This window comes from Rhinoderma darwinii, chromosome 2, assembly GCF_050947455.1.
Source record: "Rhinoderma darwinii isolate aRhiDar2 chromosome 2, aRhiDar2.hap1, whole genome shotgun sequence".
Lineage (NCBI taxonomy): Eukaryota > Metazoa > Chordata > Amphibia > Anura > Rhinodermatidae > Rhinoderma > Rhinoderma darwinii.
Genome location: NC_134688.1, coordinates 337,869,089 through 337,895,638, shown reverse-complemented (window position 1 = coordinate 337,895,638; position 26,550 = coordinate 337,869,089). Strand labels below are relative to the sequence as shown.

Below are 26,550 nucleotides of genomic sequence, written 5' to 3'. Positions count from 1 at the left end.
CACATTGTTCGCACTGGCTATGGAGCCCTTAGCCGATATGCTCAGAGGATATATCTGGTCTACATGTTGAGGACCAGGAACATAAGCTAAGTCTCTTTGCTGATGACTTGATCCTCTCTCTTACCAAGCCATGGACTTCCCTTCCAAATTTGTTGGCAGTCCTTGACTCCTTCTCTGTGGTCTCAGGTCTCCGAATAAATTAATCCAAGTCAGAGGCCCTTTTCTGTAACGTTCCACCTCCTTTGCAAAAAATCTTGGAGCTCATTTTGGTTTTCACATGCAAAAATATGGCCTCCCCTACTTTAGATATATCCCTAACTCCCTCCCTTGATACCCTCCATTGTTTAAGGCCATTTGGGCGAACCTAGTTAAATGGGCAAAATTGCCACTTTCCTGGGTAGAATTAATACGATAAAAATGGTAACTCTTCCCAGACTGCTTTATCTATTTAGAACCCTTTCCATCCCTCTCCCGAAAGGGGATCTGCAGGCCCTGCAAAAGGACATCTTTAAATTCATATGGAACAATAAATGCCCCAGAATATCGACACATATTATGTTTCTCCATAAGAGATCTGGTGGTCTCTCAGTCTCCAATCTGTTTAAATACTACAAGTAGACACAGTGGCCCAATTATTGTTAACCCATCTTCCACGAGGTAGGGCACCACTTTGGGTCTCTTTAGAACTAGCCCAGTTTGCTCCATATTCTTTGGGAGCACTGATGTGAATGGCTTCACCCCTGCCAACTACTCTGAAGAATCTCTCTCTCTTCTCATACCATTCCCTACTCCTTTTGGCGCCTGGTTAGGATTAAACAAGGTCTTCAATCCCGTCACTCTCCGCGGTTTCCCTCAGGTCTGCAATACTCCAATTTCGAATAGGTTTATTGTCTATGTTGTAGTGTTCTTAATACACCATCTCCTGATGCTTAACTTCCGTATATGCTGAAATGGGAGGAGTACATGAGCACAAGACTCTCTACCGCACAATGGAGACAGTGCTGTGTCACGATAAGCAAGGGTAGTTGGCAGGTCTCCCTGGTTGAGACATCGACAAAACTTCTGCATAGAGCATATTATGTTCCAGCGCACCTCTACGCCATTTATTCTACGGTCTCTGCTGGTTGTTTTAGAGGTTGTGCTCCCGAGGGTACTATGTATCATACATGGTGGTCCTGCCCACAAGTCTCAACCTTATGGACAGAAGTCTGTACTTTAATCTCCGACATATGTCAGTTTAGGGTCCCGAAACTATTACCTACATGTTTATTGGGGGCTGTCCCTCCCCGGATGCCCAACTCCAAATTTAAGCTTGCCCAATATATATTACTAGCGGCTCGCATATACATAGCTTCACATTGGCATGCTGTAGGTTTACATTTTTCTGCTGTTTTTAGAAGAATTAATCGTATAGCTATATATGAGAAGTAAGAGGCTATAAGAACTGACTCATTTGAACTCTATCATACGGTCTAGGACCCATGGCTCTCCTCCTCTCATGCACCTGACTTCCAATATACCATTACTTTGTAAATATTTTGTTTTAATACCTTTATATATAGGTGTATTGTACAATATGGATACAAGGATGCTTTTTTATTTCTGTAATCAAGTGACTACTTGTGGATATTGATATCATGGCTCTTGTTTTTGTTTTATTGTTTGAATATTCCTGTATATTGCTCCTACCCCCTTTCCTCCCTACCATTGCCCCTTTTTAATAATAGCTCATCTCCATTCTATTCCCCTGTGCGGGGATTGGTAAAAAAAATTTGTTTGTATGCTTCCTACTTTATTTTTTATACCAATAAATGCCTTTTGAAACTAAATTATTGAGTAAGTGATATCTGGTCCATACAGGCTTAAAAATCACAAGTGACTTTTTTTCCACATGGTTAATCAAACATAAATTTACAAGTAAAAGCTAGGCTTGTAATATCACAAATTGTCCTATATAACTATATTGGGCCTAAAAAGTATACATACATTTGATTTTTTTTCCAGCTCAAACTTGCGCTACCCCAGAATATGTAAAAAATGGGTGGTATGGTCCCGAAATGGAAGAATACATTTACAACGATACTATTACATATGACTGTAATGAAGGATTTCAGCTTGTTGGTCAAGCTTCAATTACCTGTCTCCATGATGGAAGATGGAATTATCAGTCACCAGGATGCAGAGGTAAGGCAAGCATGTCAATTTCCGTTATAGAGCTGGAAGTTCAGAAATAAGGTTTAGGAAGTTTACATTTAAACAAAGGTCATTTAAAGGATACAGGATAGGTGATAAATGTTAGACTGGAGGACGTCCGACTGCTTGGGTACCACCTATTGTTAGAATGGGGACATTGTTGGGAAAACTCCTGTTCTCTTAAGATTGCTATGACAACATGTCTAGCTTCTGGGTGGTTCTTCATTTGCTTTGAGCCTATCTCTCTTCTCTGTCCTTCTGCCAATCTGCTGTGGGCGTGTATTTATACCTGACAGAAAAATGGACAAGGAGGCAGCACTTCCAAAATTGTGAAAACCTTTAATCACCCATGCAACATTTCAATCCCTCAGGATCTTTCTCAAGCATAGTAAAACACATACAAAAACCAAGTATTTAAAGAGGCTCTGTCACCAGATTCTCAAATCCCTATCTCCTATTGCATGTGATCGGCGCTGCAATGTAGAGAACAGTAACGTTTTTTTTAAAAAAAACGTTCATTTTTGGCCAATTTATGAGCTATTTTATATATATGCAAATGAGCTTTGAAATGGACAACTGGGCGTTTTTTTTTTTCGTTATGTCCAACTGAGCGTGTATTGTGTTTTTAACTGGGCGTGTTTATGTGTATGACGCTGACCAATCAGTGTCAAGTCAACACTCCTCAACATCTGCACGCTCCTCTCCTGAAATATTCTGTGCTGCTGTGAACTCTGCTCTTACCATTACGTAGCTCTCAGTCTGTTACCTCTCCTCCACTGCTGTCCTCAATAACACCTTCACATGATTGGCAAGTCACCACCCCGCACAAGAGCCTACTGCACGGCTGACAGCCATCAGCTTTATAGCTAACAGCACGGTTGTGTTAGAAGCGCGCCCTGCTGTGTCTCACTTAGCAGCTGGGTGTGTTCCCCTCATCTAGCTGCTACGTTCTATCCTGACCGCCGGTGAATTCTCCGTGCGGTCTTCGCAGTACTGCTACCCCGTTTACCTACGGGAGCAGAACGCGGCTCCTGAAATACTCTGTGCTGCCTTAAACTCTGTGGACAAGTCAGGATCCTGTTTTTTTTAAATGCTGCTAGGGAACCCGCTCGATCCACTATATAAGGCTGCGCCTCCATCCTCTTCTGCCCCAGTCACTTATTCCAAAGCACTGTAAACTTTCAGATTGGTTGCGCTGTGAATATTGGGAGAACGTGATTGGTTTATGTGCAGGGTAATGAACATACAGACAAGCAGTAGAAGACTGAATTCAATGAAATGCTCAACCAATCTGAAAGTTTACAGTGCTTGGGAATAAGTGACTGGGGCAGAAGAGGATGGAGGCGCAGCCTTATATAGTGGATCGAGCAGGTTCCCCAGCAGCATTTAAAAAAAACAGGATCCTGACCCCGTAGGTAAACGGGGTAGCAGCACTGCGAAGACCGCACGGAGAATTCACCGGCGATCAGGATAGAACGTAGCAGCTAGATGAGGGGAACACACCCAGCTGCTAAGTGAGACACAGCAGGGCGCGCTTCCAACACAACCGTGCTGTTAGCTATAAAGCTCACGGCTGTCAGCCGTGCAGTAGGATCTTGTGAGGGGTGGTGACTTGCCAATCATGTGAAGGTGTTATTGAGGACAGGAGTGGAGGAGAGGTAACAGACTGAGAGCTACGTAATGGTAAGAGCAGAGTTCACAGCAGCACAGAATATTTCAGGAGAGGAGCGTGCAGATGTTGAGGAGTGTATCACGCTGACTGGTCACTGATTGGTCAGCGTCATACACATAAACACGCCCAGTTAAAAACACAATACACGCCCAGTTGGACATGACGAAAAAAAAACGCCCAGTTGTCCATTTCAAAGCTCATTTGCATATATATAAAATAGCTCATAACTTGGCCAAAAATGAACGTTTTTAAAAAAAAACAAAATGTTGCTGTTATCTATATTGCAGCGCCGATCACATGCAATAGGAGATAGGGATTTGAGAATCTGGTGACAGAGCCTCTTTAAGGACTCACAGAGTCATTAAGCAATAAGACTGTAATCAAGTAAAAAGTGTTAAATAAATATGCAAATACTAACATATAAAGCAATTTTAAAATACAAACATGGATAGGGGTGATAATTACATGTGTTTGTGTATATAGTTTAATAAGGGACTGATGCGATAAAAAACAGTCCAAGTGTAAACAATCAATGAATAATAAATGTCACCCAGGTGTACATGTTAAAAAATAGATTACCTACTATCATTTGCAGAGGGCGGAGGGACCTGTTCCTGGTGTGTTTACGGTATCCCAATACAACAGCTGGGTATATCCCACGTGTATATGCGGAAGTAAGTCACATCTGACGATATGTGCCGAAATCCCACGAGATTACGCATTGTAATTCTCGCGCATGCTCAGTTACTCGAAAACTCGCACGGTGGCCATCTTGAAAGATGGCAAAGGGCTAGAATTAGTGCTGGCAAGCTGTTAAACCGTGATTGGCCGTCAAGCCGCATCAGAACAGGGGACTGCCGAGGCCATACATGCCATACAAAGATAAAATGATGGGATATCTATAAGAACAAAAGGGAAACAATGGTATGTCCCTGAAATCCAATACATTAAATTGAAGCAGGTATAGAGAGTCCGGACACTAGCATGAATTTAATATATCAAAATTAGACACCATCACAGTGTATGTATACCCCCCCAACAGGGGCGTAACTAGGAAAGACTGGGCCCCATAGCAAACTTTTGACTGGGGCCCCCCCTCCCCTGGGTGTCACACAACCCACCCCCCTTGTAGATAGTGCCTTTTTAACAAACCCCCCCTTTTGATAACGCCATACAGCCCAGCTGTAGATAACGCCATACAGCCCCCTTTGTAGATATCTACAGAGGGGGCTGTATGGCGCTATCTACAGAGGGGGCTGTATGGCGTTATCTACGGGGGGCTGTATGGCGTTATCTACGGGGGGCTGTATGGCGTTATCTACAGGGGGACTGAATGGCGTTCCCTACAGTGGGGTATATGGCACTATCTACAGGGGGGGCTGTATGGCGCTATCTACAGGGGGGCTGTATGGCGCTATCTACAGGGGGGCTGTTTGGCGCTATCTACAGGGGGGCTGTATGGCGCTATCTACAGGGGGGCTGTATGGCGTTATCTACGGGGGGCTGTATGGCGTTATCTACGGGGGCCTGTATGGCGTTATCTATGGGGGGGCTGTATGGCGTTATCTACGGGAGGACTGTATGGCGTTCCCTACAGGGGGTATATGGCACTATCTACAGGGGGGCTGTATGGCGCTATCTACAGGGGGGCTGTATGGCGCTATCTACAGGGGGACTGTATGGCGCTATCTACAGGGGGAACTGTATGGCACTATCTACAGGGGGGCTGTATGGCGCTTTCTACAGGGGGGCTGTATGGCGCTATCTACAGGGGGACTGTATGCCGCTATCTACAGGGGGAACTGTATGGCGCTATCTACAGGGGGGCTGTATGACGTTATCTAGAGGGGGGACTGTATGGCGTTATCTAGAGGGGGGCTGTATGGCGTTATCTAGAGGGTGGCTGTATGGCGTTATCTACGGGGGGCTGTATGGCGTTATCTACGGGGGGCTGTATGGCGTTATCTACGGGGGGGCTGTATGGCGTTATCTACGGGAGGACTGTATGGCGTTCCCTACAGGGGGGTATATGGCACTATCTACAGGGGGGCTGTATGGCGCTATCTACAGGGGGAACTGTATGGCACTATCTACAGGGGGGCTGTATGGCGCTATCTACAGGGGGGCTGTATGGCGCTATCTACAGGGGGAACTGTATGGCACTATCTACAGGGGGACTGTATGGCGCTATCTACAGGGGGGCTGTATGGCGTTATCAAGAGGGGGGACTGTATTGCGTTATCTACAGGGGGGCTGTATGGCGTTCCCTACAGAGGGGGCTGTCTAGCGTTACCTACAGGGAGTCTGTATGGCGTTCCCTACAGGGGAGGTCTGTAGGGAACGCCATACAGCCCCCCCTGTAGGGAACGCCATACAGCCCCCCCTGTAGGGAACGCCATACAGCCCCCCCCTGTAGGGAACGCCATACAGCATCCGCCCCCTGTAGGGAACGCCATACAGCGTCCCCCCCTGTAGGGAACGCCATACAGCGTCCCGTCCCCCTGTAGGGAACGCCATACAGTGTCCGTCCCCCTGTAAGGAACGCCATACAGCGTCCCCCCCTGTAGGGAACGCCATACATCGTCCCCCCCCTGTAGGGAACACCATACAGCGTCCGTCCCCCTGTAGGGAACGCCATACAGCGTGTCCCCCCCCCTTGTAGGGAACGCCATACAGCGTGTCCCCCCATGTAGGGAACGCCATACAGCGTGTGTGTCCCCTGTGGTGAACGCCATACAGCATCGTCCCCCCTGTAGGGAACGCCATACAGCGTCCCCCCCTGTAGGGAATGCCATACAGCGTCCGTCCCCCTGTAAGGAACGCCATACAGCGTCCCCCCCTGTAGGGAACGCCATACAGCATCCCCCCCCTGTAGGGAACGCCATACAGCGTCCGTCCCCCTGTAGGGAACGCCATACAGCGTGTGTCCCCCCCTGTAGGGAACGCCATACAGCGTGTCCCCCCCCTGTGGTGAACGCCATACAGCGTCGTCCCCCCTGTAGGGAACGCCATACAGCGTCCCCCCCCTGTAGGGAACGCCATACAGGGTCCCCCCCCTGTAGGGAACGCCATACAGCGTTCCCCCCCTGTAGAGAACGCCATACAGCGTCCCCCCTCCCAAAAAAATGCGACCTACAGTGTGTCCTAATTAAAGACATGTATCCCCTATCCACAGGATAGGGGAGACATGTGTGATCGCTGGCAGCGATAGGGAGAACGGGGTACTGAAAGTCCCCCCAAGTTCTCCATGACTAACCTCTGACTTCCGGCGTCTGCGCAGCTCTGTAGAAATGAATGGAGCGCTGGTCACGCATGCGCACAAGCGGGACCGGCGCTCCATTCATTTCTACGGAGCTGCCGACACAGACCCCGGAAGTCCGAGGTTTGTGATGGAGAACTTCAGGGGACTTTCAGTCCCCCGTTCTCCCTATCGCTGCCAGCGATCACACATGTATCCCCTGTCCTGTGGATAGGGGATACATGTCTTTTGCTTAATGGCAGAGCGGGGAGATACCTCCCTGCTCTGCCGTACTGTTCAGTGGTGTCGCGCTGTAGCAGCCATAGCGGCTGCTAGCGGAGCCTCCGGCCATGGTGGGGGCCCGTGCCGACGGGCGACACGGGCCCCCTCATGCCGCGGGCCCCGTAGCAGCCGCTACTGCTGCTACGGCGGTAGTTACGCCACTGCCCCCCAAGGACAAACAAAGATAGGAAAGAGGAAAAAAGGACCAATAAAAGGCGCTGCTAAACCAATGTGGGTTTTTATTGAAGTGTTGATGATAGGCTACGCGTTTCGACGCAGAAATTGCGTCTTCATCAGGCCATGAACACATAACAGAAACATCATATATATATACAAGTAGGTAATAAAATATCAACCAATCACAGAAAGGAGACAGGGAGGGGACACGGGGAACTCCTACAAAGAGAAACGGACGAAATCCCGCTAAAAAGACAACCAAATTTGATAAATACAATATATATAAATTTGATAAAAGAGACATATGTGATCAATTTAAAATGGATTTAAAATATAGGAGACAATTGTGTAAAAAGACAACAGATACTACTAAACAGTCAATTTCAATTGGTGTTTGGAGTGTGAGCCGTATTAAAAACACAATATCGCTGAAATCATGCAGTCAAAACGTACTGATCTAGTAATTTATAACTAAGGGTAAAATGGGGAATATAGATAATAATGCATCCACTGTTTATTCTTATTAAAGAAAAATCTAATTAGCAATCAAAAATAGAAAAAACTGCAAAGCGGGAGAACTATATAAAAAATGCTATAAAATATATGCATGAACCAAATATTGCTCAATCAATAAAAAACGAAAATTGCTTTCAATAATTTAGTCAGACTATTCTGGATAAAAAAATCAAGAATTCATTCATAAGAAAACAAAATACAAGCGAAACGCCAGGCCGGCTAAACAAGTGGCGTCTTTGTAGTCTGGGCAACGATAGTTTTCTAAGGATAGGTACCTAGGGAATATGTTAAATTGATGGAATAATTTATACCATAACACTATAATACTATATGAACCAATGTATTGATAAATCAATAAATAAATAATCATAAACACATGGAAAATGCGAAGGGTAGCCAGACCTTTCAAAAGAATCGGCAAAACGGGCGAATGATATTAAAAACGCTATAAATTTTATAAATGAACCAAATATTGAATAATTGGATGATGATCTAATCTAAGGAGGATTCACTAATATCGTTCAAGCCTTTAGGGTGAAGTGTACACAATTTGTATATCCAATAGTTCTCACGCTGTTTTAAGCATAAGAATCTATTGGTGTAATCTGCAGGTATTTGCTCAATGGGAGTGATGCTTATACAGTCAAAGTTGCAATTATGCTTATATAAGCAATGTCGGGATACACTTTGTTTGGCGAAACCTCTGCTGACATTTGACCTATGGTTATTAATCCTTTTCCGTAGGGTTTGGGTGGTACGTCCTATATATTGTAGCTTGCAGGTACATTGCAAGAGGTAGATTACATATTCACTGACACAAGTTAAAAAACTCTTGATGTCAAAAGATTCTGATGTGACTGTAGACGTGAAATTAGTCATCTTGTGTGTGATGCTGGAACAGCACATACACCTAGGTTGCCCGCAACGAAATGAGCCTAATAATGGTGGTTGAAGTGCCGAAAAACTAGGAATGCCCTTGTTGTGCAATTTACTTGGGGCTAATAGATTTTTAAGGGTTCTTGATCTTCTGAATGTAACCTTAGGTAAAGGGGGAAGTAACCCCTTTAGGACTGGATCGTTACAGAGGATATGCCAATGTTTGCCAAGGATTGACCTGATAAATTTACTCCCAGCATTGAAAGTTGTAATAAAATTGTATTTATAATCAAAATGATCAGCTTGATCTATTTCCGCTACTTTTACACACTCTTCTTGAGTCATTTTTGTCGCTTTTAATTGTGCTCCTTCAATTAGGCTAGTCGGAAAGTGCTTCTCTCTGAATCTTTTGCTTAAAATCAAACATTCCTTTTTAAAATCAATTGAATTCGAGCAATTTTTCCTAATTCTCCGGAATTGCCCGAATGGGACGTTCCGGAGCCACGGAGGGTAATGGGCACTGGTGAAATCCAAATAGCTATTTACATCCACTGATTTGAAATGTGTTTTGGTTGTGAATGTGTCACCATTTTTGCAGTTAGTTAAATCTAAAAAATAAATTTTTTCTCCCGAATATGTATAGGTAAAATTAAGACCAAAAGTGTTTGTGTTTAAAAATTCAATAAAAGCAGTGGCTGAGGCCTCATCCCCTCTCCAAACAAAAAACAAATCGTCAATAAAACGCTTATATAAAAGTATATTTTCCCTAAATGGATGCTCACACCAGATATAATTTTCCTCAAACATGCCCATAAAAAGATTTGCATAGGATGGGGCAAACCTAGAACCCATTGCGCATCCCTTTATTTGACGGTAATATTTATTTTCGAACATAAAAGTATTGTGTTGTAAGATAAAATCAATACATTGTAATAAGAAGTTGTTTTGTTCAATTGGTATACGAATTTCCGAAGATAAAAAGTGGGACATGGCTTCAATACCTAAAGTATGAGGAATGTTCAAATATAATGCAGATACGTCTGCTGTGAGAAAACTCACTTTACTGAAATTGTAACTACCATTAAAATTATTAAGATCTCTGATGAGCTGTGAGGAATCCTTCAAGAAGGAGGGTAATTCTAGGACGAATGGCTGGAGGTGTAAGTCTATAAAGTGGGACAAATTACTCGTGAGGGAACCTATACCTGAAATGATAGGCCGACCAGGTGGGGAAGAAACAGATTTGTGTATTTTCGGTAAGTGGTATAAAAAAGTTGTATTAGGAAATGAAACCGATAAGAACTGTTTCTCTTTTTTTGATAAAAGACCCTTAGTGAATGCTGACCCAATAAGATGATTGTATTCAATGAGATCAGATGGTATGGTGTTATTCACCAGTTTCTCATAGAAAGTTGTATCTGATAAAATTCTATATGCTTCTTTTATGTATACTGAACGATCCTGAATGACGATACCCCCTCCTTTGTCGGCTGAACGTATCACGATCTGATGGTTATTCTGTAAGGATTTCATTGCCCTTCTTTCGCAAGAAGAAAGATTGTCATTTGTCATATTAGGTTTTTCCAAAGATTTTAGATCATTACCAACCAAAGTAGAAAATGTATCCAAATAAGGACCTCTGTGGTGTAAGGGATAGAAAGATGATTTGGAACGTACATCCACCTGGACAGGTGGTGGTACACCTATAGGGGAGTTGTCACTAGGAGGACCTGTCAAGATGGCTGCGTTAGGTGTCAATGAAAAATGTCTGAGTAAAGTCAATTTTCTAATGAATCTATTCAAATCCATAAATAAATTAAAACCATCAGGCTTAGAAGTGGGGCAAAAGGACAACCCCTTGGATAGAAGTGAATTTTCATTGTCCTTGAGAATATAGTTGGAAAGATTGAATAGTTTTAATGTTTTGGTCTGTGTTTCTTTGGAAGTTTGGATAGATTTGATATGTCTGTTTTTCCCACCTCTACATCCTCTAAATCTATTTCTAGCTTTCTTTATGTTGAAATTTTTTGGATTTTTTGAAAAAAAGATGTTATTGCCTGAGACTTGGGACTTTTGAGATATGGTAGAAGAATTTCCTGTGAATGTGAAATGGGAGTGACTGGAGGTACCGTGATGTGTGGGGGGAGCCCTAAAAAAGAGACCGTGGATAAAGTGTTATCCATGAATTGCGACTGTTCATTTAGAATGTGGGTGGGCTGTAAAAATGATTTATCCGGACTGTCAGTGATTGACTGTGTGTCATGTAGGGATAATTCTAATAAAGTAGGAGGGATATAAGTTGGGGCTAAAAAATCAATAGAATCATTAAAAAGAGGAGATTGCATAGGTGACGATGGAGGAGTGTCAGGTGCTAGATTGAGCAGTTTAAGATGAGCTAAAAGATCTGTAGATTTGAATGCATGCACTGGTATGGAACCCATAGGGAGACTAGTAAGGGTGGGTATATGTTTAGGAAATGGAATGACCTGATTAACAATCAGAGTAGGGGTCAATGCTGGCAACCTATTAGTAGTTTTGACTGAAAGAGACATGGGTGTGGTTTTGGTCACTCTAGTTGTAGGGCCTCTATTTTTATAAAAAGTACTATTTTTAATCTGAGTAACTGACTTGTCATGGGGGTCAGCATAACTAAAATGGACCTTGTTTGTTAAGGTATCTGAAGGTGTTTGTGTGATCTGACCAGACTTGCTAACCCTCCAGTCCCCTGATCTATTGAGTTGGTAATCCTGTCTGTCCCTTTTCAATTTTTTGCTTTTTCTGATAATTAAATCCTTTTCAAATGCATTTAGTCGATTTTTAGTAGATAACTCCAGTTTAATAAAATCTGGATGTTCAGAAAAAACCTTGAGTTGAGTTTATATTCGAAGTCAATAAATTACAACTGGCCTGTCTTTTGGCCAGCAATAATTTCAAAAAACCCATGGAGCAGCTTTTTGCATGATCTAGCCAATTAAGGCTAAATTGTGGATCATTTTGGTAAGGGGTATAAAAAAGTATTCTCAGACCCCTGGGCGAAATATTCTCAGTCAAATACATTTCCAAAAAATAACAATCAATATTTTGAAATGCTTCATCTTTCAAATTGTTCTCAAGTGTAACAAAGACGAAGACAGCATAATCTTTAGCAATAAAGCGGTATATATCACTGGCACTAAAAGGCAAAAATAGACATATAAGATAAACGGAATACATATATGTGGCACGAATAGGTGTATGTAGGTTTCCGAATACTCAGGGAGATGGTCCAATCCGCAAGATATATCTGCAAATGATATTGAAAAGACAATAAAAGATAAAAATAATATATACTACGAATAAATATAATTTCGCAATACAACATATACTCAAAAATGTGTTCAGCTGATACATACAAAGAAAAATGACACTTATGGATCAAACAAGGTACCGTGAGATGAAAATATAGCAGTCGGAGAAGTGTTGTCAACACCTCATGGCCGCACCAACCTTGAAATCGATGTTCAAACCTTGTGGAGATAGGGAGTTTAACTTGAAGATCTATTCAAGCTCCCTACGTTTAAGTCTCAAGACTCGATCTCCACCCCTCCGGTGTATAGGTATGTGGTCAACGATCCAAAATTTTAGATCGTTGACCACATGTCCTGCTGAAACAAAATGTGATGACACTGGTAAATCCAATCTTTTGGTTCTAATAGTGGATTTGTGTTTATTTAAACGGACTCGGCATGCTTGAGTTGTTTCTCCAACATATTTTATACCTGTCTCTTCCCACCTGTCTTTGCTTGTGAATCTTCCTATTTCCAGGTTGCTGATCAAGCTTCTGACTGCTCCTGCATTTCTGATTTCTGGACCTCGTGTATACTGACCTCGGCTTGTCTCTTGTTAACCCTCTGGCTACCAATTCTGATAATCCTCTTCCGACTTGTTTTGATCGTGGCTTGTCTGATTACCTCTACTCAGTTTCTGGACTTTCAGTTAACCTACCAGCTGTCTGGTTTCCAGCTCAAGTTTGCCTGCATTGCACCTCTTTTCCAAAACTACACTCTGTTAAGTTAACTTGGGTTCTAAGCAGCAAAGTTCATCTCACCTTGCGGTCAGCTCTGGCGAATACCTTAGAGAATCCATAGACTCTGTCGACCAGAGTGGTTACGGATTAGAGGTTGCGGGTTTACGTGCACGCTCTCTCCCAGCAGACTCCAGCAGCTTGAGGTATCGCTCCACTTGCATTTACAGAACAGACAGAAGGGATAAATAAAAGAGGAGACCAGGAGACTCTTCTATATTAGTGGCATTCTGATAGGTGATTCAGTTTCCTTCTTCTGAATAACTGGGACAAGTTTATAAAGAGTTAACATTGTATTCTGCAAGTATTCATCACATTTTTATTGCAAATTACTGTTACGGTATTTTTTCAACTGCAGTTACTATTAGGCAGACCTTAAAGAGATAGTACACCATTACGAAGAACTTGGCCTCGGACACCTTTCCATATCACTACGGATGGGTGTCCGTGCCGTAGAAGTGTGCCGGGAATTATGGAGCATGTCCACTTTTTCGTGTTTTACGGGCCGTGCTCCCATACTTTGTATGGGAACACTGCCCGTAAATGCGAGCGGCCCTTAATCGCGGGCCGTGATTACGGGCACGGCCGTGTGCATGGAGCATTAAAGTTTTCTGTAGATCCTATCAAAGTTGGATGGACATTTAACTACTGTGTTTGAGGCACAAAAATCTTTTCTATGTCTTAAGAATAGGTTCCTATGGGCTTATAATATAAAAATTATAAAATGTGTAAAAATATTTATCTTACCATTTTGCATCAAATAGACATTGTGTCATCATATTTATTTCTAAATATTTAAGACCAGGTACCAGCAAATTGCTGCAGTGTGGAAAAAGAATTTGTAAGGTCAGTATATTGCAAATGTTTTTATATTTGAAGCCCGTCAAACCCTATGTTTAAAACATTAAAAAAAAAAACTCTAAGATTCCCTAAACTAGACATTGCATTACTGGGCCATCAAGCACTGAGCATTATACAACTTAACTTCAAGGGCCTGGATTAACAGAGACTTTCCACTGTTCTTTTGGCTCACCAGAAATATAACCTCAAACTCGTGGGCCCCAGTGCAAAACCTGTGCCCCTCTACTCAACATTCCTAAATGTACTGCCATTAATCGTGCATGTATAAAAGCTGTATACACTACATATATGAAGTATTGAGACTTGAGTAAGTTAGCTCTTGCCAGCTTAGTGATATTAACATGCAGGAACCAGTATAACTACATAACTGCAGTCTTACAATTGATCCCTTGCAAATTCGCATAGTTACTACCACAAAATAATTGGGGTGCTGGACAGTGCATAGGCAGCTACTATGGCTTATGGTGGGTGGGCTTCTGTTTTTGAATGACATGGTAAAGACATAGATATTTGGTTACCTTGGCTTTACGTATGTAATTTGTTGTTATATTGGATGTATATGTGACAGGTAACATATGGTATTTAGTGACTTGGATTTATTTCACCACCATGTATGCCCAGTATTACGTTAATACACTGTCCTGTTCTTGTACAAATTCATGTACTATGTGTTTTTATGGGTGCTTTTAAAAATGATTTGTGCAACTGTTTGTGTCTAAATAAAGAAATTTTTATTTTTTTGGTATATTGATTATCGGTCTTTATTATGAGCACTCAGGGAAGACTTATCGGTTTATTGCAAGACGTGGAAATGTCTGAGTTTATGATTTAATGTAATGACCTTTATATTTCTGGTATTCTTCTTTTCGGCTTAACTACCACAAAATAAACTACTAGAACAGAGCACGGACTACCACTGTGTTATCACAGCATAGATACAGTATGTGCCACTGGATTACTGGGGAAAAAACAGCATATGCTGGTAATGACCCATTACTGAACTGGGTATTGTTGTACTTGCAATAATGATAATGGTAATAATAATTGTGTGTGTTGGGGGGGGGGGGGGATTGTTTGCCCTGGAGTTGTGGACCATGTATGATTTGATTAATGCAGTCTCCAGAAGTAAATTTATTTTATGTGTACTAATAATTAGCTATTTTGACAACAGGCATTTGTAATGCTCCACCTGGCCTGGATTTTGCTCAATTGGCATTTCAATTTCAAGCCATGGTAACATTCCTTGCTGGCACAACTGTTCAATACATCTGCAGACCTGGATTTTATCGGGATTACAGCTTTACAAATACTATAACTTGTTTGGGAAACTTCACATGGTCAAAAACATCTAATGAGTTCTGTAAAAGTAAGTACTGATGTGTAATTATTCTTTAGTTTAGTACTAAAGGTGAATGTGCGAAAAAGTTAAAATTAAACACAGCATAAATGAGATCAGTACTTAAAGAGGCTCTGTCACCAGATTTTGCAACCCCTATCTCCTATTGCAGCAGATCGGCGCTGCAATGGAGATAAGAGTAAAGTTTTTTGTTTTATTTAAAACGAGCATTTTTGACCAAGTTATGACCATTTTTATATTTATGTAAATGAGGCTTTCTAAAGTACAACTGGGCGTGTTTAAAGTAAAAGTACAACTGGGCGTGTATTGTTTTCGTTACATCGGGGCGTTTTTACTTCTTTTACTAGCTGGGCGTTGTGTATAGAAGTATCAGCCACTTCTCTTCAGAACGCCCAGCTTCTGGCAGTGCAAAGACACAGCGTGTTCTCGAGAGATCACGCTGTGACGTCACTCACTTCCTGCCCCAGGTCCTGCATCGTGTCGGACGAGCGAAGACACATCGGCACCAGAGGCTACAGTTGATTCTGCAGCAGCATCAGCGTTTGCAGGTAAGTCGATGTAGCTACTTACCTGCAAACGCCGATGCTGCTGCAGAATCAAATGTAGCCTCTGGTGCCGATGTGTCCTCGCTGGTCCGACACGATGCAGGACCTGGGGCAGGAAGTGAGTGACGTCACAGCGTGATCTCTCGAGAACACGCTGTGTGTCTGCACTGCCAGAAGCTGGGCGTTGTGAAGATAAGTGGATGATACTTCTATACACAACGCCCAGCTAGTAAAAGTAGTAAAAACGCCCCGATGTAACGAACACAATACACGCCCAGTTGTACTTTTACTTTAAACACGCCCAGTTGTACTTTAGAAAGCCTCATTTACATAAATATAAAAATGGTCATAACTTGGCCAAAAATGCTCGTTTTAAAAAAACAAAAACGTTACTCTTATGTACATTACAGCGCCGATCTGCTGCAATAGGAGATAGGGGTTGCAAAATCTGGTGACAGAGCCTCTTTAAGTACAGGGCCGTATTTGAAGTTGGTGCTGCCCTGGGCACTTTTAGCGCTGACGCCCCCGATAAGGCAGCTTTTCCGCCGCAAATATCGCAACATGTGCTAATTGTTGCAGGTTTTACCTCTCCAATGTCACTAATGAATTCAATGGAGAAAACCTGCAACAGAAAACCAGCGATCCCACAGCATAAATTGACATTCTTGCGGATTAAACAAACGCACCGCAGGTCAATTTATGAATGGTTTTTCGGTGGGTTTTTTATGCAGCGTGTGGATGAGATTTTTTTTTCACTCTGCTGCTACTGTTTTTAGGCACATTTTTCTGCCTGCATAAAACTCTGTATGAGCATACCCTTATAATGATCTTGCTTTTTTAGTTATTAGTGTCACAAATGGTTTTTTTTTCAATTATTTATTTTATCTTTTTTAAAACTATGTAGGGTCCCCTCTGCTTTTCATAACCAGCCAGATACAATAAAGCAGCCACAGCCTAGCATTACCAGGGTGGAAAGGCCCACTGTTTTTGGGCGTTCCCAGCCTAATAATACCAGCCTGCGGCCGGCCCAGTGCCTGACCATTACTTCAGATGGTCGGATACTGGATTGCATTCAGCTCTTTCCGGCACCCCTGGTGGCAGTGGGTACCGGGGTAATAATAGGGAGTTAGTGTTAGCCCTTTCACCGGCTAACACTAAGCCCCGCCTTAGAAATGGACGCTGTCTATCAGACAGCCGCCATTACTAAGGCAGTAGTAATAAATTTAAACAAAAAACACAGAAATATATATTTGAAATAAACCAACCCACACACAAGCCTCATTAACCAATTTATTGAAAATAAAAACGGTGTCTTCCTGTATATAGCACTACTTTAGCTCCCTGAAGGAGTAGAATCCCTCCTCTGGCCGGGGATTCCGCTCCTGGTCGTAGTGCTTAAGGTCTCTGCCCATCTATGGACAGTGAGCTATGGGGCAACTCCTGAAGTGGAATCTCCATTCACAGCATTGCAGACGCTGTAACTGGAGAGTCCACTCCAGGAGAAGCCCCTGACGTCTTGGTCCATTGCACAGTGACGCCAGGAGCATCTTCTAGAGCCGAATCACCGGCCACTGCGCCGGCAACGCTGTGGATGGGGATGTCACCCTCCATATATGGACAAAGACATCAAGCGCTACGACCAGGAGCTGAATCCCTGGCCACAGGAAGATTTTGTCTCCTTCAGTGAGCTACAGTGGTGTTATGTACAGGAAGGGGGGGGCGCTACTATGTGGCTGCAAAAAATCTCCTCCTCGCATGCACTTAGAGGAGGAAAGAGAGCATGGCCGTGGCAGTGGTTCAGTGGAGTGTCGCGGCACCACTGGAGGGTTCCCATGGCACCCCAGGGTGTTGCGGCATCCCGGTTGAGAACCACTGCATTAGACAATACATGATTTATACATACCTGCCCTGGACCTTGTTCGGCGCCTTCCTGATCTACTGTCCGTTCCCCACAGCGCTTCTTAGACTATGATTCTAAGACACGCCCACTGTTCTCGGATTGGCCACAACTGCTCTGGCCAATCCAATAACAGAGGGCGTGTCTTACAGTCTGAGGAGCGCTGGAAAAAGTGCACCCCCTCCCCCTGCCCTGTGAGTGACCTGATCTGATCGCTGGCCAGTCAGGTCACAAGTTCAATTAGAAAAAAACATGATTCTGCAGCCGCATCCCCCCCCCTGCTCGATGCCCTAGGCACTACACCCCCAGTGCCTAGTGGCAAATACGGCCCTGCTTAAGTACTAATGTAACGGACATTGTGTGTACACAGGTTCTTGATAAGCAGAGGACCCATAGAAATGATGCTACATACTCAAAGGCCCCAATTACAAATATTTTCTTTATGTTGATTCTGCTGGCCTGTAAACTAATCCTAAATCCTAAAATAATGCTAGAAATATCATTATATAATTTAACCCCATATGACCCTAAATAAAAAAAAAATGAATGACAATATTTTTGGGCCCTTTTCATATCACATTTTGGAGATCCACTCCGCTACGTCTTTCTTTTTTCCCAAAATTTTTTTAACCGAGGCTGTATCAGAAAACAAGAGAGAAGGGGAAATTACCTAAGGAAACATTAGATAATGTTTACCCACTACCACGTGTCAAAATGTAGTCCTCCTTTTCAATAAAAAAAAAAAGAAGGGAGTAGATCTCTTAAACGTGCTGTCAAAGGGGCCTAAGTTCCATTCATTAGAATATGTCACCATTCTGATAGATCTATTTACAAAGAAATCAATAAAAGGAGCACTCTCCTGATATCCACATTCAGGCGCTACTCTCTAAACATCTGGTCTTTTGTACCAATCTTGCTAGAAAATGTTAAAGGAATCTGCGATGGAGACCTATTTAATTAGATGTACTAATAATAATAAGTTGGTTTGTACTGATAGACTCACGTAATGGACCCCTGAACTGGTTTTCCATAGTGCTTGCTATATTCTTATTGGTGTACACCTCTCGATTAAATATCTAAACAGTTGAATAGATCTGCCATTAACTTCTATTGTAAAAAAAATGTATAGCTTAAAGTGAATGTCAACCTTTTTACACTATGTAGTTTTTAGGTTCAATATTCTGTACTGATTAATTTTTTTTATGTAACTTAATACCAGTCAGAGCTCTGTTTTTCAGGTTCACAGCTTCAAATCTACTGCATAGACAGATAGCTAAGTAATCACATTTTTACTTCTGGTAGCTGCCACTAGAGGGAGCTTAGGAGCTTACTGCATACCATGTTATAATGGAGTTCAATGTTTGTATTAAAGTAAGTTCCTATGCAGTGGATTTGAAGCTGTGTATCTGAAAAACAGAACTCCGACTGCTATAAAGATGTATTAAAAAAATTAATCCACACAGAATTTAGGACCTATTCAAATTTTAAATAATTGAAGTTGTATTAAAAGGTGGACATTTTTTATCTGGTTGTACTGTAAGGCAAAGAATATTACTTTTTAATTCCGCTAAAAAAAGGGGTATCCAGACTTATATCCAGGGCCGGCCTTAGGGTAGATGGCGCCCTGTGCGAAATTATCCCCATAAAAAAGCATAATTCCTCCCCACAGTATAATGCCCTATATAGTGCCCCCACACAGTGTAATGCCCCTTTAGTGCCCCACACAGTGTAATGCCCCTTTAGTGCCCCACACACAGTATAATAATAATATTTAATAATGTAATATATTATAACGCCTTCAAGGACACAGTATTTTGTCCTCTAATTGTGCCCTCACAGTGTTATGCCCCCTAAGTGGCACACACATTATATTGCCCCCTGTAGTGCCCCTACACAGAATGATGTCCTCCACAGAGTATAATGCACCCACAGCCCCCCTAGTAGAAAGTGCCCCCTGTAGATTGTGCCGTACAGCCTCCCTGTAGACAGTGCCATAATCCCCCACCTCCTCCTTGTAGACAGTGCCATACAGCCCCCATCTGCCCCTTGTAGTGCCATACAGCCCCCCATCTGCCCCTTGTAGTGTCATACAGCCCCACCTCCCTCTTGTACACAGTGCCCCCCACCGTCCCCTTGTAGACAGTGTCATACAGCACCCACCTCCCCATTGTAGAAAGTGACATACAGCCCCCACCTCCCCCTTGTAGACAGTGCCATTCTGCCCCCCACCTCCACCTGACAGGATCCTTGCGTAGGCCGGCTTGATCCAGAGATGTCATCACGCCTACTGCGCAGGGATCCTGTCCCTGCGCCTCATAGGCTGCAGGCGCAGCTGTAGCCTGCTACAGAGTTTCCCAACCTTTTCGGACTTGAGCCACCCCTGGAAAAAAAAAAATCCTCAGGGCCCCCCTACCAAAAATTGTTTAGAGAAAGACAGAAAATAGCTAAAAATAAGCACTACATTCTTAGGGTATGTTCACACAGCGTTTTTTGTAAGGCAGAAAAAATCTGCTTTTGAATTGACAGCGTTATTTGATGGGTTTTTTTTAGCGTTTTCTTTTAAGCCGTTGAAGCGAATGCAAAAGACGCAGCAAAAAAAGCTCCAAACGAGCGCCACAGCTATTTTCTTCCTACTATTAATTTCAATTGGAGGTCAGAGGTGGAAACCACCTGTGGGGGACTCACAGTAAAATTACCATCAGCCCCCCATTCACAGTAAGGCTGGGTTCACACACACTATTTACGGACGTAATTCGGGCGTTTTAGCCCCGAATTACGTCCGAAAATGCGGCTCAAAAGCGTCGGCAAACATCTGCCCATTCATTTGAATGGGTCTTACGATATTCTGTGCCGACGGTCATTTTATTTACGCGCCGCTGTCAAAAGACGGCGCGTAAAAGAGACGCCCGCGTCAAAGAAAAGCCTGTCACTTCTTGAGACGTAATTGGAGCCGTTTTCCCTTGACTCCATGGAAAAACAGCTCCAATTACATCCGTAATGCACGCAGCGAAAAGCGCCTGCACATGCCATTACGTCTGAAATTCCGGAGCAGTTTTCTCCTGAAAACAGCTCCGTAATTTCAGCCGTAATGGACGCTGCCGTGTGAACATACCCTAAAATGACCATCAGCCCGTCCACTCACAGTAAAACGACCATTAGCCCCCCACTCACAGTAAAACGACCATTAGCCCCCTACTCACAGTAAAATGACCATCAGCCCCCCACTCACAGTAAAATGACCATCAGCCCCACCACTCACAGTAAAACTACCATCAGCCCCCCACTCACAGTAAAACTACCATCAGCCCCCCACTCACAGTAAAACTACCATCAGCCCCCACTCACAGTAAAATGACCATCAGCCCCCCACTCACAGTAAAACTACCATCAGCCCCCACTCACAGTAAAATGACCATCAGCCCGCCACTCACAGATGCCCTCTGTAGATAGTACCACACAGCCCATTGTAGGTAGTGCCACACAGCCCCCTTGTAGGTCGTGCCACACAGCCCCCTTGTAGGTCGTGCCACACAGCCCCCTTGTAGGTCGTGCCACACAGCCCCCTTGTAGGTCGTGCCACACAGCCCCCTTGTAGGTCGTGCCACACAGCCCTCTTTTAGTTCGTGCCACACAGCCCCCTGTAGGTAGTGCCACACAGCCCTCTTGTAGGTCGTGCCACACAGCCCCCTGTAGGTAGTGCCACACAGCCCCCTGTAGGTCGTGCAACACAGCCCCTTTGTAGGTAGTAGGGATGTCACGATACCTGAATTTGGACTTCGATACCGATACTTTGTGTAGTATTGCAATTTCGATACCAAAACGATACTTTGCCAACGGTAATAAAAAAAAGTTCTTCCATTTTCTGATGTGGGGCGCGAGGTGTGATGATGAATTTAAAGAGGCTCTGTCACCAGATTTTGCAACCCCTATCTGCTATTGCAGCAGATAGGCGCTGCAATGTAGATTACAGTAACGTTTTTATTTTTAAAAAACGAGCATTTTTGGCCAAGTTATGACCATTTTTGTAGTTATGCAAATGAGGCTTGCAAAAGTCCAAGTGGGTGTGTTTAAAAGTAAAAGTCCAAGTGGGCGTGTATTATGTGCGTACATCGGGGCGTTTTTAATACTTTTACTAGCTGGGCGTTCTGATGAGAAGTATCATCCACTTCTCTTCAGAACGCCCAGCTTCTGCCTGATCACGCTGTGACGTCACTCACAGGTCCTGCATCGTGTCAGACGAGCGAGGACACATCGGCACCAGAGGCTACAGTTGATTCTGCAGCAGCATCAGCGTTTGCAGGTAAGTAGCTACATCGACTTACCTGCTAACGCCGCTGCTGCTGCAGAATCAACTGAAGCCTCTGGTGCCGATGTGTCCGACACGATGCAGGACCTGGGGAAGTGACGTCACAGATCTGCACTGCCAGAAGCTGGGCGTTCTGAAGAGAAGTGGATGATACTTCTCGTCAGAGCGCCCAGCTAGTAAAAGTATTAAAAACGCCCCGATGTACGCACATAATACACGCCCACTTGGACTTGTACTTTTAAACACACCCACTTGGACTTTTGCAAGCCTCATTTGCATAACTACAAAAATGGTCATAACTTGGCCAAAAATGCTCGTTTTTTAAAAATAAAAACGTTACTGTAATCTACATTGCAGCGCCTATCTGCTGCAATAGCAGATAGGGGTTGCAAAATCTGGTGACAGAGCCTCTTTAACCTCCATGTGCCTCACATTAATAGTAATTAACCCCATCATGTTTCTCAGTCATAATGGGTTAATGTGTGAGGTACATGATGGGGTTAATTACTATTAATTTGAGGCACATGGAGGTTAAATTCATCACACCTCGTGCCTCACATTAATAAGTGAAAGTAGTTTTTTTTTATTGTTTTTTTTATTGTTTTTTTACAGAGTACACATCATAAATGACGCAAAAAAATAGTTGTGCAGATTATTACAGCCGCGTCAATACTGAATGTGTATATTTTATGTATTGAGACTTATTTTAATGCTTATTGTAAAAAAGGTGTATGTGTGTTTTTTTACATTTAACATTACTTTATGTTTTTACTTTATTTTTAAACTTTAATATACTCGCATATATCAGATATGTGCCAGTACATTAGCCGGTGTTTGTATAGCACACAGGCAGTTGTTAGGACATACCTAAGTATGCCCTAACAACAGGAAATATGGTAAGACGGCCCTGGGGTCCTTCAATGGACCCTGAGCTGTCTGCCCATATATGGTATGGCCCTCAATCGCGTCACAGGAATTCCCTGTGACGCGATCCAAGGGTAATCCCCCCTCCTCACTTTCCCCTGAATGCTGCAGTCAGCTTTGATCGCAGCATTCAGGAGAATAGCAGCGGAGATGAGCGGTTTCTCGGATCTCCATAGAGCGGGGCTGCGGCTGTGTAATACAGTCATTGCCCCGCTCCTGACAGAAGTGCGTGCGCGATCAGCATGAGGTAATGCGGCTGGCGCTGCACTAATGAGCGGCAGCGCAGACACCGAAGACAGAACATGGGGGTGTTTTGCAGTGCGGCCGCCATGTTCTGTCTTCAGTGCCGCCGCTCATTAGTGCAGCGCTGGCCGCATCGCATCATCCTCGCGGCGCGCTCTTGTCAGGACTCAGGAGCCGGGCAATGGCTGTATTACACAGCCGCAGCCCCGCTCTCATTCATCATGTATTACTATACTTAGCTGTGTGGCTCGAACCATTTGGGGATGCACAGTATCGAAGTTTCGATGCATTGTGCATCCCTAGTAAGTAGTGCCACAAATCCCCCCCTTGCCGCACAGCCCCCTTGTAGGTAGTGCCACACAGATCCCTTGTAGTGCCACACACCCCCTTGTAGGTAGTGCCACACAGCCCCCGTGTAGGTAGCACTCCCTTCCTGTAGATAGCGCCACTGTAGCTCCCTGTGGCTGGGGATTCCGTCAAGGAGTGCTTGATGTCTCTGTCCATATGTGAACAGTGACATCAGGGGCAACTAACTCCTGAAGTGGAATCCCTGTCCTCAGCGTTGCCGACGCCGTGACCGGGGATTCCACTCCAGGAGAAGCCCCTGACGTCTCTGTCCATTTAGTCGGGGGGGGGGGGGGGTGCTATCTACAGGGTTCTGCAAAAAAATCTCCTCCTCCTCCTCACATCCACTTTGCGCTATGAGGAGGAGGAGAGAAAGCACGTCCTGGCAGTTGTCCAGAGGAGTGTCGCGGCACCCCTGGAGGGTTCTCATGGGAACCTCATGTTGGGAACCACCAGCCTAGTAGACCGTGCCACCAGCCTGCTATAGTGTTCAATAGTATCTGCGTCTTTAGCAGGGCCGTATTTACAACTCACGCTGCCCTAGGCACTAAGCCTGAATATACCCCCATTAAAGGCCTGTTTAGTTTAGCCAATTATCATCATGATTCGCCAGTTTCTGACCAATTATAATGATATTTGGTCAGTGTTAACAAAGGGGAAGATCAATGATAAAAACTTTGCTTATCGTTAATCTCTAATGAGAAAAAAAAAGGTAATACACCCGGCCGTAGTCATAGCGATGTGTATTCTGTTCTGAGCGTAGCCCGGCCTCCAGGGATGACAATTCATCCCATGTGACAGCTGCAGCCAATCAAAGGCTGCAGCGGTCACATGGACTACAGCGTCATCGCAGGAGGCCGGGCTACGCTCAGAGAGAGGGACTACGGCTGGGAGTATTAGCTTTTTTTTAAATTTATTTCTGCAGTCTTTCCGCCCAAAAAACGACACCAAAATTTGGTGCCGTTTTTCAGGTGAAATTCCCTGCGGTTCTCAGGACGTATACACTGTGTCGTTTTACGTATCCGCCCTGTGTGTTCCTACCCTTATAATCCAGTTGCTCTCCCCACATATATTATCTCTAAGTGCTTATTTAGACAAACGGGATATACGTCCGTGCAACGTGCGTGATTTTCACACGCGTGGCACGGACCTATATTAGTCTATGGGGCCGTGCAGACATGTGTGTGATTTTTACGCTGCGTGAGTCCGCTGCGTAAAAGTCACGACATGTCCGTTCTTTGAGGGTTTTTTGCGCATCACGCACCCATTGAAGTCAATGGGTGCGTGAAAACCACGCATGCCACATGGAAGCACTAACGTGCGAACAGCGTGATTCGCGCAACAGCAGTGAAAAGGATGAATGAAAACAGAAAAGCACCACGTGCTTTTCTGTTTACAAACATCCAAATGGAGTGTCATAATGGTTGCGGCTGCGCAAAAAGCACGCAGACGCGCATCATACGGGCTGACACACGCAGCTGTGCAAATGCATTTTGCGCAGGCAAAACGCCGCGTTTTTTGCGTGCGCAAAAGGCACACGCTCGTGTGAATCCAGCCTAAGAGTAAGGCCACACAGAGCGGCCCTGACACGGTCGCAACGCAGCTAACAACCACGCCGGCACCATGTTCAGTGCGGCTGTCAAACAGCCTGTTAGTGGCCGCACGTATTCCGGTTACACGCTCATGCGCACTGCCGCTCCATTCATTCTCTATGGGAGCGCCGGAGATAGGCGAGTGCAGTGTTCTGCTTTTTCCAGCGCTCCCATAGAGAATAAATAAGGGATAAGTTGTTGTCATTTGCAAAATCGTGCGGCCATAAAGGGTGTATTAATCAATGGCCGCACGATTTTGCAGATAAAGGGACGGTTTACCCGCGTTAATGTGCGGCCATGAATTAATACACCCTTTATGGCCGCACGATTTTGCAAATTACAACAACTTACCTCCTATTCATTCTCTATGGGAGCGCCGGAAAAAGCAGAACACTGCACACGGCTATCTCCGGCGCTCCCATAGAGAATGAATGGAGCGGCAGTGCGCACGCGAGTGTAACCGGAATACCCCTTAACGAGGTATTGGACAGCCGCTCCTACATAGTGCCAGCGCGGTTGTTGGCCGCGTTGCGACAGTGTGAGGGCCGCTCCGTGTGGCCGTACCCTAAATAATCCTTTCTCCCCATACATAACGCTAAGTTCCCCTCCCCCATGATTCATAATAAGCTCCTATACCACAAAATAAACTATACAGAAGTCCCCCTCCCCACAAAATACATTTATAAAGAATCCCCCCACACTCCTATAGCATTTAGGGTAATGTCCCCTCACCCTCAAAATCGATCTGTAAAAAATACACACTCAAAGTACCTCTAACCTAGTCTTCCCTCCCCCACAAAATCGATCTTTTAAAAAAAAAACATCCTGTTACACATCAAATACAGCCCCCTCTCTCCCCCTCCCTCACACAGCACATAAATAAACATAGATTAAGCTAAAGCCTCTGCTCTTACCTGACTCTGGAGCTCCGTGGAGGAGTCTTCACTGGGGCAGCAGCACAGCAGGAAAGAGCTGCGTGAGGTGCTGAGTGTGTGTGTGTGACACTGCAGTACAGGCTGTGCCGATTGGTGGAGCAGACAGAAGCACCTGCTTCTCCTCCAATCAGCGCTCACTTCACGCAGCAGTGCAGAGGGAGGAACATTTCTCCTCTCTTCTGCTCGTACCCACTGGCGCCCCCCTTACAGCATGGCGGCTGGCGCCCTGTGCGACCGCACGTGTCGCACATGGCTAAGGCCGGCCATGCTTATATCAAGTAAAGTTATGCCAAAACAACACTCTTTTGTGATACATCTGGCCCAAGGAAGTTTATAAGGACATTATAGTATACGTCTGAATAGGTTCTGTACAGTATATTTGCTGTCGTCAAATACAATGTGAACTCACCCACACGTTTGCTTTCCCTGAGTCAATGCCACATTTCTCAATGCCACAGTTAAAAATAAACAGAGACTTTATTCAATCTAAAAAGAAATGTGTTTATTTTAGATTCAATTTCTGATATA

At 44.2% G+C, this 26,550-nt stretch overlaps 2 protein-coding genes across 6 annotated transcripts in view; one reads left to right on the top strand and one right to left on the bottom strand.

Annotated features, from left to right (window-relative positions):
* The window catches only part of LOC142743191 (complement receptor type 1-like), a 228,807-nt gene that overhangs the window by 152,645 nt on the left and 49,612 nt on the right, over nt 1-26,550 (top strand). For 2 of the 3 annotated variants that reach the window (XM_075853687.1, XM_075853688.1), the window contains 2 exons: nt 2,005-2,184; nt 15,050-15,244. In XM_075853687.1, coding sequence (XP_075709802.1) covers nt 2,005-2,184; nt 15,050-15,244 — 375 coding nt within the window. The remainder of the gene's footprint in view (nt 1-2,004; nt 2,185-15,049; nt 15,245-26,550) is intronic. The other variant, XM_075853689.1, reaches the window with a different exon arrangement.
* Nucleotides 2,134-26,082, bottom strand: LOC142743193 (uncharacterized). 3 transcript variants are annotated; one of them, XR_012881517.1, is made up of 3 exons: nt 26,002-26,082; nt 13,042-13,281; nt 2,134-2,216 (listed from the first exon to the last, which is right to left on the bottom strand). XR_012881517.1 is itself a non-coding variant. In XM_075853691.1 (3 exons), the coding sequence occupies exon 3, from the start codon at nt 10,761-10,763 to the stop codon at nt 8,571-8,573; it is 2,193 nt and encodes a 730-aa protein (XP_075709806.1). In that variant the 5' UTR covers nt 10,764-12,237; nt 12,713-13,281; nt 26,002-26,082; the 3' UTR covers nt 7,606-8,570. The 3 variants fall into 3 exon arrangements, 2 of the variants coding, with proteins under 2 accessions (XP_075709806.1, XP_075709805.1); XM_075853691.1 differs by lacking the exon at nt 2,134-2,216 and adding an exon at nt 7,606-12,237 and having other exon boundaries at nt 12,713-13,281; XM_075853690.1 differs by lacking the exon at nt 2,134-2,216 and adding an exon at nt 7,606-12,237.

Bases quoted from the DNA above. Each gene is read 5' to 3' on its own strand.
- LOC142743193 (XM_075853691.1), bottom strand. From the start codon at position 10,763: ATGGATTTGAATAGATTCATTAGAAAATTGACTTTACTCAGACATTTT.